The sequence below is a fragment of the Bubalus bubalis genome, chromosome 16, assembly GCF_019923935.1.
Source record: "Bubalus bubalis isolate 160015118507 breed Murrah chromosome 16, NDDB_SH_1, whole genome shotgun sequence".
NCBI classification, from domain to species: domain Eukaryota; kingdom Metazoa; phylum Chordata; class Mammalia; order Artiodactyla; family Bovidae; genus Bubalus; species Bubalus bubalis.
This window is the reverse complement of record NC_059172.1, coordinates 8,102,720-8,117,132: the sequence shown is the minus strand read 5'-3', so window position 1 is coordinate 8,117,132 and position 14,413 is coordinate 8,102,720. Positions and strand designations below refer to the sequence as shown.

The window sequence follows — 14,413 nt, the reverse complement described above, 5'->3', positions numbered from 1 at the left end:
GCAAAGGAAGACTGACTATGAGAAAATACAGTCCAGCCTCATTATTCACGAATTTCACATTTGCAAATTCATCTATCCATTAAAATTAACTGATAAGCCCCAAATCAATAATTGAGGCACTTTCCTGGTTACTCACAGATAAGCACAGGGCTGGGAAAAATCTGAATTGCCTGATATGCACATTCCCAGCTGAGATGAACAATGCAATACTCTGCCTTTGTCTTTTAGCTCTTACACTGTAAACAAGAGTCTTTTTCATAGTCTAGTTTACTGCCATGGGTTTTTTCCTACATTTTTGTGCTTTTGGTTGGTGCTCCCACTGTTTAAAGTGACCCACAAGTATAGTGCTGAGGTGCTCTCTGGTGTTCTTACATGCAAAAAGGCAGTGATGTCTCTTTCAGAGAAAATAAATGTGTTAGGCAGACTTTGTTCAGGCATGAGTTATACTGCTGTGAGTTCAATGGTAAGGAATCAATCACATATAGTGAATAAGACATCTTCAAACAGAATAAAACAAGGTTATGCATTGATCAGTTGATGAAAATGTGACCATAGGGCTGCAGGACCTTAACCCTGTATCTTCTCTTGGAGCAGTGGTTCAGCATTTGCTAATTCAGTGTTTGTGGTGACATTATAGAACATAACTACCACGAATAATGAGAATTACTCTACTTACATATTCATTTAATTAAAGAGTAACCTCCCTTACCCCCCACCATGCTGCTGCTGCTGCTGCTAAGTCGCTTCAGTCGTGTCCGACTCTGTGCGACCCCACAGACGGCAGCCCACTAGGCTCCCCCGTCCCTGGGATTCTCCAGGCAAGAACACTGGAGTGGGGTGCCATTGCCTTCTTCAATGCATAAAAGTGAAAAGTGAAAGTGAAGTCGCTCAGTCGTGTTCGACTCTTAGTGACCACATGGACTGCAGCCCACCAGGCTCCTCCATCCATGGGATTTTCCAGGCAAGAGTACTGGGGTGGGGTGCCATTGCCTTCTCTGCCCCACCATGCTAATCCTCTATTAATTTCAAGCTGAAGAAGCAAATACAACATTTTATCCTTGCTATATTCAAGAAGGTGCCTTAAAAAAAAAAAAAAAAAAAAACGAAGACACCTTCAGTCTTTTAAGCTCTATTAAAACAACATCCACAAGTGTCTGACCTGACTTACAGATTTTATGAAAAGCCACTACATACAAAAATATCCACCCCAGCATTCAACTTGCTTGGAACTAAGTAATACCAAAGAGTATTTTCTAAAATATTTCTTTCTTATTTAGTACTTACCTGCTTTATAACTGACCACATATCCCCAGGTCCTGTGCTTCACTTTACATGTTAATAGTGTGGTATCACTTACTACCTACCTAATGAAAAATACTCTTCACATCTAATATTTGTTCCATTAAATAGACCCAATTTAAAAGGCTCATTCTGTAGAATTATAAAACTAGAATATTTCGTTCTAGATCAGCAAGATTCTCTATTTCTTAATGTTTGTGTATGCTATCAAATAGCATATTTACAGTCAAAGTGATAATTAACAAAGATTAAAAACCAATCCCTCTAAACTAACCTAAGACCGATCATTTTAAATAACCCTTAAAAAAATATGTATGCATATAATTAAAAAACAATCAACAGTGTTCCCTGAATGGCGGTGCTAACTGTGGTAGAAAAGATGAGTGATGAAGGAAACTAGCGGCCTGGCCTGCTGTTGGGATACCAGTGCTGAAACTCCTCATATGTACCTTCTTCAAAGCTTTTACTAAATCTGCATAATCGCCTGCTTCCAGTTTGGGATTTTTCACTAGTACTTCCACAGCTTCCAGGGCTTCTTTTCTTTCTTGCCATTTTTTTGCCTCCTACAAGACACAATATGAGTCACTTGGAGAACAGAAAACAAGAAAGCAAAACAAAAGTCTATTTCTTGTGTGCTACTAATTCAAAGATATCTATTTTTTTGTTTTTTAGAAACTTTCTAAAGCTAGTTAGAAATCAACATTACAAAACTATGTAGCCAAGCAGAATGTTACATTCATGTGTATAAAATTTTGTTCATATGTAAAAAGTATTTTTGTAACATTTCATAATCCTAATGTTCTACAATAAATAAGCAGGATGAAACACCACAGATTGTTCTTCTCATTTTCTACGTAAATTTCGAGCAAGTGTTAAACAGAAAACACTAATAGAAGCATTTCTAGCATATCTCACAGTAGCACATCTACAGGAGAGAGGAATTTCTATACTGCTAACATTAGAAACACCAGACAAGAACAAACATATAACCAACAACCAATACTATTCTAATTCTGATATTAGTTTTCCAAACTGTAGGTATAGTGTTATTTTTTTTTTGGTTTGCTTTGTGGTCATAAAGTAGAAAATGCTTCACTAGAATCTGAATTCGAATATTCACTGTTGGAAAGAACTAGGGATACAAGATGACAAATGCGTCATCTTGGAGGTAATTATAATTCACTTCAATTTATCAAATATATATTTGTTCATCAGAAGATAACAGAATACCCAAGGAGCTGATAGTAGAGGTAGACCTTCAATAAATAACTATCAGGTCATGACCACTGGGAAAGGAGAAGTACAAGCTGCTTTCAGATAGCAAAGGATTTAACTCAGTTTAGGTTATCAGGTAAGACCTCTTCCCCAAAGTGATGCTTAAGGTGGGATCTGGATGATGAAGAGATACTATGGGGTAAATGGGAAAGGGGGGAAACAGTGTTATAGGCAGAAAGAACAGCGTATGACAAAGCCCAGAGTTTAGGGTGGAAAAAAAGTCTGGTGCGTTTGATACCAGGAGAAATTCAGTATGACTGGAGCATGGGAAGTGACAGTAATTAGACATGTGGCTGGAAGGTACATGGAGGCCTCAAACGTACCATAGATTGCCTCAAGGACTACAGTATGATTTCAAACATCATCTTAAAACCCATGGAAGCCATTGAAAGATTTTAATGAGGCAATAATATAGAAAGATTTCCATTATCAGAATGAAAATGACACCTCTAATTATACTGTGAAATATAATGGGAAGGAGGCAAGAGCAGACAGGGAGTCTTGTGGAAGATACTGCAGCATATATGGCAAGAGCTGATGGTAATGGTTGGGACAAGACTTTCTCAGTTGGGGGTAATTTTGACTCTTGGGGTATACTTGGCAAAGTCTGGAGACATTTTTGATTGTCATGACTTGGAGGAATGGTATTATTAATATCTGACTGATAAAGGTCAGAGATGCTGCTCAACAGCCTACAGTGCACAGACAATCCCCCAAACAAACATCTGGCCACAAAATGTCAACAGCGTCAAGGTCAAGAAACCTTGGGGAAGGGGAAAAACAAAAAGCAGTAACCCTTGGGTAGAGAAAGAAACCCTGGGGATGGAGAAAAGAGAATGAATTTGAGATATATTTAAAGGTAAGACCAGACAGAAAATGAGGAAAAGTTAAAAGTCAAGAATAATGTTTGGGTTTCTGGCAAGATGTGAAAAAATGGACTAATGTAGGCACTTATTCAAACTAGTATGGGAACCAAGAAGAAACCACTGACTCATTCTAATAGGGGAGATAAGGTAGAAGAGGGTGTGCCAGGAAGAGGGCTCAGCAGAGCACTCTACAACAATATTCAAGTAACTATTAAACATGACATAAATGAAAGAAGTTTACCATTACTTACAATTTTGTCATAAAAGTCTTTGGGAAGCTTGGAAAGAATTTCTACTGCTTCCAAAAGCTCATAAGCATCTATCTGTGGTACCTCATCACCATCGTCACCACCTTCCAGGAGGAAAACAAAACAAACCTTAAAAATGGATGAAATGGTTTTACTTACCAAACAGTCGTCAGTTGTCCTTTCACACTCCTGATGCAATCTTGCCACAGGAGGGACCAGAATTATTAATCCTACAAACAACTTGTATTTTATCAAATGGCGGTCCTATAAAATTTACCTTGTGAACACAGGTTCCTGTTACAGGGCCTGTCTTGCTAATTTTTTACAGAAACCAGTGTTGATAAGTGGCTTACCTCCCTCAGCATCTCCACCAGCAGACTGTTGCTGTTCCAATTTAGCTTCTAGTTCTTGCTGGGAACGCAGAAACCTAGCTGGTCTAGGAGCACCTGTTGGCAGCTTGACCCACTCTTCTTCTAGTTCTTTCAACTGCAAATACCATAAAATATTTAAAAAACATATCTAGATCTCTGCTATTAGAGAATGTATTTATATTTACTAACAGACCTGAACCCAATTTCTTATTTATGCGGCTCTAATAAGGCAAATCAGAAAAGATAAACTTAAATTGTGTACATTTTGTAGTAAAAGTCAAACCAACGTATATCTACTACAATGAAGATGTGTGACTAAACAGTTAGAAAAGAATAAAATCCACTTTTTAAGACACTCTTATTATTTCATGAATTCACATATATTTGCATCAAATAGTATCTCTAAAACCAACCAAAATATAAAAAATAAGTAGAATCCATTCTGTCCAAATGGATATTAAGTCCTACAGTATTATAAAAGGATCTTTTAAACTGTTATAGTTTTGACACTAACATACTGGTATCACAGAATACACAGTATTTAACTTGAGTGGACAAAAGTAACAGCAGAAACAGGTATGCTTGGAAAAAACAGATTTCAAAGTAAAGAATGAAAAATAATTATTTGTAAGGATAGATTATCAACAACAACGACAGGAAGGAGCTATCTCCATATCAACCTTATATAAAGGCAACCAGAAAACGTAGTGCCTTACCTGGACAGGGTTTATGTTTTGTAACGGGGGTCTCAGAGCATCTCGAATCCATCTATAAATCTCTACAGCAATTAATTTGGCTTCATCTCGAACAGCCTTCTCTCGAGATTCAAAGAGTTTTGGCAACACTTTGATAATTGGCTTCAGTAAGATGATTTTGGAACCGAATTCACTGGAATTAAAAATTGGGGGGAAAAACCTGTCACCGTTGGAAAAGGCAATGGCACTCCACTCCAGTGCTCTTGCCTGGAAAATCCCATGGACAGAGGAGCCTGGTAGGCTGCAGTCCATGGGGTCGCTAAGAGTCGGACACGACTGAGCGACTTCACTTTCACTTTTCACTTTCATGCACTGGAGAAGGAAATGGCAACCCACTCCAGTGTTCTTGCCTGGAGAATCCCAGGGACCGGGGAGCCTGGTGGGCTGCCGTCTATGGGGTCGCACAGAGTCGGACATGACTGAAGTGACTTAGCATTAGCATGCACTATGCTTGGGTAAAATATTAACTTGAATTCACTCAAACTCAGTTTTTATATCTATATACAATAGGGACATATATAGGTCAAGTTTTTTTCAGGGAAGAAGAAAAAAGGAACTTAAAACAACATCTGTATTTAGATGCCTTTCTTCCAAGAATGTTATTTAATGTCCAGAGTCCAAAATAATACTACCATTTAAAAACTTTCTAGGTAATCAGTCTAGGAATTACTTAAATCTAAAATAGACCAACACTCATGTAACATCTTAAATATATATGTATGTACATATAAAAGCTTAAAATACACACAAATCAATTTATAAATAGTTAAATGAGTGAAATTTATTTTTAATAATCTTTTATTAACTTTCTATGTAATTACGGGGATTCACTCTGCTTGACAGATCACTAATCCTGGCAGTGCGTCTTTCATTCAAAATACAGTGGAAACAGTGTCAGACTTTATTTTTGGGGGCTCCAAAATCACTGCAGATGGTGACTGAAGCCATGCAATTAAAAGACGCTTACTCCTTGGAAAAAAAGTTATGACCAACCTAGATAGCATATTCAAAAGCGGAGATATTACTTTGCCAACAAAGGTCCATCTAGTCAAGGCTATGGTTTTTCCAGTGGTCATGTATGGATGTGAGAGTTGGACTATGAAGAGGCTGAGTGCCAAAGAATTGATGCTTTTGAACTGTGGTGCTGGAGAAGACTCTTGAGAGTCCCCTGGACTGCAGGGAGATCCAACCAGTCCATTCTGAAGGAGATCAGCCCTGAGTGTTCTTTGGAAGGAATAATGCGAAAGCTGAAACTCCAGTACTTTGGCCACCTCATGCGAAGAGTTGACTCATTGGAAAAGACTCTGATGCTGGGAGGGATTGGGCGCAGGAGGAGGAGGGGACAACAGAGGATGAGATGGCTGGATGGCATCACTGACTTGATGGATGTGAGTCTGGGTGAACTCCAGGAGTTGGTGATGGACAGAGAGGCTTGGCGCGCTCTCGGAAAGAGTCGGACATGACTGAGCGACTGAACTGAACTGAACTGACTGAAAGCTAACATAGACAGCTTGAGGAAGCTCTGGAACCAAGGACTGAACAGTTTGGCCCGAAGGTTCCATAAAGTCCCAGAGAGCTATCTAGTAGTTCTACTATAGATTCTGAGATGCTTTAGAATAAATACAGAACCATAGAGGGATGGGAATAGACAACAACATCTATTAGGAAAACATAAGACAGCATACCTAACTTGTTTTTTTTCCCTACATTTATTCTCCCAGTCAGCTTAAAAATGAAATAGCCAGAGTTTACAGAATTCCAGATTAGAAAGTTTTAATTTTAAGGTAGAATATAGTATGATATATATCTATATCTTTTATTAAGAAACCAATTACTAAAGATAGAACTGACTTCCCTGGTGGCTCAGACGGTAAAGTGTCCGCCTACAATGCGGGAGACCTGGGTTCAATCCCTAGGTCGGGAAGATCTCTTGGAGAAGAAAATGGCAACCCACTCCAGTATTCTTGCCTGGAAAATCCCATGGATGGAGGAGCCTGGTGGGCTACAGTCCATGAGGTCGCAAAGAGTTGTGTCCAATTCACTCACTCAATCTTGACAATGCATCAAGTCACTAAATTTCTAAAATGATAGTATCTCTATTACACTATAATAGGTTAGGAATGAGGAAAATTTTATCACAAAAGAATCTAAGTAAAAGCCAAATTTTATGAAAGAACGTTATGAATGAAGTGAAAGACAAAGTTTACAGACTTATAAACTGAAGACAGCTTAACAAATTTAAGAATTTTGATACTTTCATGTAAGATAAACACCAAAGGAAGCATATTCTGCAAGAAATAGGTCATATACAAAATCAAAAGAGAACTGAATTGGGAAGATCTTCACACCCATAGGTCACACATTTAGGATTTCACTAGAGCTGCTTTCTGAAGTATCACATGTAGATGTATTGGGGACAGGATATCAGATGAGAAGGACTGCGAGATAAGAACAAACTAGTGGTTTGTCTAATTCAGACTTCCATAGAAAATTACAGCCGCTTGTTCCTGAAAGAGATCCCATTCATGAAAAACTTCACTGTCAAACAACATGAAATCCTAGGGTTGAAAATAACTTATTACATAAAAGTTATTTTCTATTTCTGTTGCTATGCCTCTGTTACGGAGTGAAGTAAGCCAGAAAGAAAAACACCAATACAGTATACTAACGCATATATATGGAATTTAGAAAGATGGTAACAATAATCCTGTGTACGAGACAGCAAAAGAGACACTGATGTATAGAACAGTCTTATGGACTCTGTGGGAGAGGGAGAGGGTGGGAAGATTTGGGAGAATGGCATTGAAACATGTAAAATATCATGTATGAAATGAGTTGCCAGTCCAGGTTCGATGCACGATACTGGATGCTTGGGGCTGGTGCACTGGGACGACCCAGAGGGATGGAATGGGGAGGGAGGAGGGAAGAGGGTTCAGGATGGGGAACACATGTATACCTGTGGCGGATTCATTTTGATATTTGGCAAATCTAATACAGTTATGTAAAGTTTAAAAATAAAATAAAATTTAAAAAAAAAAAAAAAAAAGCATACAGCATTTCCTTCTATTTTAAAAAGCACATAAACGAAGGTTTGCTTTAGCCAACAACTATGTCTTTAGCCAGCATTTCAAAGTACATACATTTATGCTTGAGGATAAGAGAAAAAGAGCTGTTAAATACCCTGAGGAGTGCTTTTCCAGGAAAAAGTCAATTCATCATCTTAAAACAGGTCAGAAATATACCCCATTCATCTTCCTTAGAAAGAGATTTAGATAAATTAACTATGCAACACACTTCAAGGCTAAAATTACTGAATACAAAGTATCAAGCCTAAAGAATGGCTCTGGTTTTTCCAGGTCACTTTTCTGGTTAGTATGGCCTGCCAAGTCAACCCCAACAGTTTTCATTTCTGTTTAAACCAGGTAGCAAAACTCAATTGAGAGATTCTAGTCAACAGAACCAAAGCAAAAAGAACAGGTCTTACCTTAAGGCTTTCCTCAGTGTCTCTATACAGGCCACAACGATCTTGGGGTTCTTATTGTCCAGGCCTTTCAGCAGCTCCTCTTGTACAGCTTCTCCTTTCTCAATCTCTATGTACATTAGACAAATCTCCATGCCTAGCTCCTTGGCTTTGGCTTTGGGTTGGTTGAATACTTTACTTACAACACCTGACACAACCTCTCCCGTGGTTCTGTATAGATTACAAACAATAGCAACCATACTCATAAAAGCACACGTGAGTGGAAAGAGCTGGAAAGGCTCAAGCAAAGTGGGGGAAACAAATACTTTTTAAAAAAAACACTTAGAAATATAGTAAATGAGACTCTAAACATTTATATTCAAGAACATTAAAAAAAAAAACTTATGCAAACTATTTTCATTTAAGACATGTCACAGCAGATCAGTTTCTATTTATACAGAGAAGAAATTTAAATAAGAAGGCAAAAATACCTTGAAATCTCACTACCCAGAGAAAACTACTTTCAACTTTATGGTATCCATCCTTCTAGACTTTTCTATATGCACAGATAAACAGATAGATACACATACATTTTATAAAAATAACATAACAGAGTTCTTGCTTTTTTTGGAAAAATTTTAAAAGTCATTTTAAACACTTTTTAGGACAGAGAATTTCTTCACAGAAGGAATGGATATGCACCTTTAATAACAAAAGGCTGCTCCTGACTCCTTGGCAAGACTTTACAGTATTTTTATTGCTTTGAGTCTCTTCTAAATTAAATGAAACCTGTACTGCTGGAAATTAGAGAAACTGAGTGGGTTTGGATCACACACAGCATTTATCAAAAAGTTTCTAGTATCAGAAGAAAAATGAAATTAAAAGAGCAACTGTCTCACTGATGGCAAGGGAAAGTTGGTGATGCTGGTTAACAAAACTGTCAAATTAATGACTGTCTTTCTAGGTATAAATTTTGAGGTGAGTCAAGTACATATTGGTGTCTTCTTTATCTATACTGGTGTCTTCTTTATCCCTGGATTCTTCACCTGTGGATTCAACTGAATTCAGATCAAAAATATTTGGATAAAAAAATTCTGGAAAGTTCCAAAAAGCAAGAGCCATGCAGCCAGCAACTACTTACACATCATTTACATTGTAGTCACAACTGTTTACATAGTATTTACACCGTGTCAGGTATTAAGAGTAACCTAGAGATGGAAGATGGATGTAGGCTATATGTCATATGCAAATATTAGGCCATTTCATGTAAGGGACTTGAACATCTGTAATTTTGCTATATCCTAAGGCATGGGGGGGTATGGAGTTTTGTCCTGGAAACAATTCCCCTGGAGACACTGAGGGATGGATATACATATTTCTTGTGCAATTGGGTCAAGGGTCCCCGTTTTTTTTCAGTATGGAGGACTCCTTTCAATGACATAAAGACTAGTGTTAGAAAAGTCATGTTTATGAGGTATGGGAGACTGGAGTGACTAGATACATCTATCAACCAATAAACTGGGAGTTACAGAGGTTGTAACTTACCTCTCCTAAGAGAGAAAAATGCCTAATGACCATAGGGAGAAAGATGTGACTCTAAGATGACGCAGCCTGGAACCATTGTTAAGAAAAAGATTTTAGTAATGCTCAAATGTTTTCAGTGAAATCCTGATGTGTTTACTAACCACCTCAGTTTCTTCTAAAAATTTTTCCTCTTAGAGTAATTCTCATACAAAAATCTCAGCAGGAGAGAATCACTTGCTCATCAAACTCTAAGGAAAAAACTCAGTGTCTGATTTCTAATTTGCTCCTCTCTAAAAATCTCATGTACCATTTATACTTCTGAAAGCAGATAAAGACTGAATGAGAAACAAGGGTCAAGGAGCTATGAAAGTTAAGAAATGAATATCCTCCAAAAGTGCTAAGCACAGTGATCCATAAAAATACATAATTAATCCATGTAGCACCAGACAGGGGTTTTTACCAGAATAGTTGGAAAGAAAGTACTTACTTTCCTGCTACATGGGCATTTTCAACATAAACAAGTGCAGCTTCTAATCCTTTCAACTGAACCACTGCATTGGAATCTGTCACAAACTTTTTGATCAATCCTAAAAATTTGGACCATTCTGGGCTCTTTTCATCTTTTATTTTCTGGAAGATCTTCAGGGCTTCTTCATACCCACTTAACCTTGCTTTCCACAGCTAAAAGAAAAGTATTTTGAAACAATTAAAACAAAACAAAATTTACTGATATTATCATCTACTATTGGGGGGGGGGGGGTGGTGACTATCTTATACCAGGTAATTTGAACAAAGGATCCCAGATCAGAAACAAAAACGAAGCTTAAGAAATCCAGAGAGTTGATTTTCTTTCTTTTTAAAGATTAGCTAATAAACTTTTTCTTGTGTTTAATATTAATGATATTCTACCAAAGCCTTCTAGAATTCATAAACTGGCCACTATAAATGTATCACACTTTGTATCTAAGTATTAGTCATTATTTCTTTGTAACAGGACATTAAAGAGGTAACGATTCAAACATGAGACAGTTTCCTGCTGAAAGTGTCCAATCTCCAAAGCAGGCTGTTTTTCTGGTTGTATTGTGTAATCATTCGGCAGCTTTGTACTATACTATGCAGTATAACTGCTGACAAAACAAGCCAATGACAGTAAAATTTGAGTTCCAGAAGAGTCTTACCTTGTGTTCACATTTCTGATCAACCGGCAGTTTCATCCACTCACTGTCATCTCCCATCATGCTTCCAGTTTCTCCTTATAATTAAGAGTAATTCCTGGTCAGATAAACATCAGAATCCATTAACTCTAGCAACCAAGCTCTCTTTTATCAAGCACACACCAACAAAAGAATCTCATTCTTTGGTCAAATGCCCATTTAATTCTATTAATAGAACATTTAAAAAGTAAACAAAAAATTAATAAAAATCTGAATAAATAAATAGAAAGGACAGATACTATTTTTTTAAAAAGATGCTTATATGTATTTTCCCAAATGAGAACTTCTTAAATCTGTGACAAAGCTAGAATAAAACAGAAGAGCTAAACTATTTGGCCTTTTAAAAAAGGCAAGAAAAGTTTCAAAGATAAATCATACTTTTAATTCAAAATTCCATAAGGCAAATAAGCAACATGAAAAAACCTCAATGCTACCTAGCTCTCTACCTAATCCTGGTAAATAAATATGTCTATATAAACTAAAGGAAATAAACCCTGAATATTCATTGAAGGACTGACGCTGAAGCTCCAATACTTCAGCCACTGATGTGAAGAACTGACTCAATGAAAAGACGCTGATGCTGGGAAAGACTGAAGTCTGAGACACTGGGAAAGGAGAAGGGTGTGGCAGAGGATGAGAGTTGGAGAGCATCACCAACTCAACGGCCATGAAGTTAAGAAAACTTCAAGAGGTAGTGGACAACAGAGGAGTCGGGAGTGTTACAGTCCATGGGACAGCAAAGAGTCAGACACGACTGACAGAACAACAACAAAATATAAACTAGCAAAAAATTAAATCCCCCAATAAACTAATTCTTCATAAACATTAAATCATTTTTTAGTTAGTGAGGTTTATGTCAACATTCCTTTAACAATTTTATGCTATTCATTTAGATAATACAGCTGTAGAAAATCTCCAAAGTACAGAAAATACATAAAGAAGGAAAGTATTAAAATACAATTTCATACCAATTAGTAACCATGATGAACACTGAAATGTATCCACTTGAATCTTTCTATATTTCTTTCAATGTACATGCAGTGTATAAATTATACGAAAAAGGGCTAATCTTCTTGTAATTTTTTTCTTACATGGTCACAAACATTTCCTCATATTTGAGAACATGATGTTTAAAGGTGGCATTGCACTTTATGTGTGTGTTAGTCGCTCAGTCATGTCCAACTCTTTGCGACCCCAGGGACTGTAGCCCGCCAGGCTTCTCTGTCCGTGGAATTCTCCAGGCAAGAATACTGGAGTGGATCACCATTCCCTTCTCCAGAGGAACTTCCCAACCCACGTATCGAACCCTGGTCTCCTGCCTCACAGGCAGATTCCTTACTGTTTGAGTTAAAGTCTAAATGCGTTGCATTTTATGAATGTACCATAATTACCAATTCTAACAGTGGACATTTAAATTGTCTCAAATTTTTCAATATTATAAATAACACAAAAGAGATCTTGTTTATCTCTCTGTCCTCAGGCCACGTCTGACATAAAATATGTCTTCAATCAATATTTATTTAAACTTGAATATATGCCTTGATACTGTCTGCTATAAGTCAGGCACTGTGAAAAGTATTTTTTTTAATTGTGGATTCATTATACTAACAACAACTACACGAAAGAAAAATATTCTTCCCACTTTAAACACTAGGCTTACAGATTCAATAATTTGCCAAAAACAACAAAACTGGCAGGCAGCAGCTCACACTAAGATTCTTCCTTTGCAACTTGTTGCCTCCCATTTAAATGCAGGAAATATCCCAGGAAAAAATATTAGAGATTGAATTGTAAAAGTTTATTAGAGTAAATGAAACTTGCATTAAGACGTCTCTTCAAAATCCCCAAGACTCTGTGAAACAACAGCACTGTGTTTTAGAGTAGGAGTCAGAGAATCTTTGAGAAGGCTAATAAAGCAATAGTGAGAAAATACAGGAGTTTGGAGAACAGTATTATGTTATTTAACTTGAAAACGCACATTCTCTACTATCTGGCAACTCCATTGCCAGGTGCACACCCTAGAAACTGACACCAACTGCAGATGCACCAGAAGACACTTACAGCGACGGTGGCTGTCAAAGTCCAATGTTGAAAACACCTCACACATTCATCAGAGAGAGAATGAACAGTGGCATATTCACTGGATATATTACACAGCGCCTAAAAGAGCTGGAAGTGCTGAAAGCAGCTACTCCAACAAGTACATGAACATGCCAAAAGTTAGCCTGAATGTCCACTGGTGGATGAATAAATAAACTGATACGTACATACAACGGACCATTACTCAGCCTTCGGTGAGAATGAAGTACTTACTGATACACGTTACAACATGGACGAACCTCACACACACGACGCTAAGTGAAGGAAGCCAAACATGAAAGGTCTGATGTCACACGATTCCATGCATAGGAAATATCCAGAATGTATCAATCCATAGAGACAGATTCAGATTAGTGGTTGCCCGGGGTTGCAGAGAGAGGAAGAATGGGGAGAAACTGCTTAATGGATAAGTAGTTTTACTGTGATGTGATGGAAACGTTCCTGTTTGACTAGACAGAGATGGTGGTTGCACAACATTGTGAATGTGTAAAATACCACTGAACTGTTCACTTAAAATGGTTGATTTTATGTTACACGAATTTCACATCAATAAAAAAATTTAATTTCACATCAATAAAAAAATTTAATTTCACATCAATAAAAAAATTTTTTTTAAGTTCCCAGGTGATTCTAACATGCAACCGTGGGTTAAAAACCTCTAACGTTATCTTCTTGGCACAAATTTGAGCTGCAAAAGCAATCTTTCCTATCTGACTGATTTTCAAAGAGAACCAGTCAATGAGAGCTTTTACAGCGTTTTCCAACCAAGAGAATGTGAACAACATTCAATTGTTGGTATTCTATCAATTCACTGCATACTTTTTTTTTCTTGTTGGTTTCTTTTTGAAACAGGAAGAAGAAGGTGGCCCAACCTAACTGTACCATATAAAATACTGTCGTCATTGTGCTATGTTTTCTGAAATGGCTTCTACCACTTCGTAGCCTCAGTTTAAAAAAACTACTGGTTTATGATTTTGTTGCTTTCCATTCAAAGGAAAGGCTTGGTTCGTACCAAAACTTTCCCAGGCACTGAAATAATAGATATGGCATTTATGTGTATTCATGTGACACTGAAGACTCTTGCTCTGTCTTTATCTTTTCCCAGATTAATATACTAAGAAAAAAAGGACTTCACTAATTTTTCTCCATAATTAATTTTAAAATTAATTTTAGAATTTAATTTTTTACATATCTAAGAAAATATACAATATACGTGTTAGGAGGCATTACAGTAAAATTGACACACTGACCTACCATCCAAATTAAAAATCAGCACTCTATCAGTATTATTGCACCAGTGC

The 14,413-nt window shown here is 37.1% G+C and overlaps 1 protein-coding gene across 4 annotated transcripts in view; it reads right to left on the bottom strand.

Annotated features, from left to right (window-relative positions):
- CKAP5 (cytoskeleton associated protein 5) overlaps positions 1-14,413 on the bottom strand; it is a 103,042-nt gene that overhangs the window by 53,555 nt on the left and 35,074 nt on the right. For 2 of the 4 annotated variants that reach the window (XM_025266108.2, XM_025266109.2), the window contains exons 2-8: positions 10,977-11,070; positions 10,286-10,479; positions 8,299-8,505; positions 4,776-4,947; positions 4,042-4,174; positions 3,692-3,792; positions 1,749-1,862 (exon numbers count right to left, since the gene is read on the bottom strand). In XM_025266108.2, coding sequence (XP_025121893.2) covers positions 1,749-1,862; positions 3,692-3,792; positions 4,042-4,174; positions 4,776-4,947; positions 8,299-8,505; positions 10,286-10,479; positions 10,977-11,036 — 981 coding nt within the window. In that variant the 5' untranslated portion in view covers positions 11,037-11,070. The remainder of the gene's footprint in view (positions 1-1,748; positions 1,863-3,691; positions 3,793-4,041; positions 4,175-4,775; positions 4,948-8,298; positions 8,506-10,285; positions 10,480-10,976; positions 11,071-14,413) is intronic. The other 2 variants (XM_025266106.2, XM_025266107.2) reach the window with 1 other exon arrangement.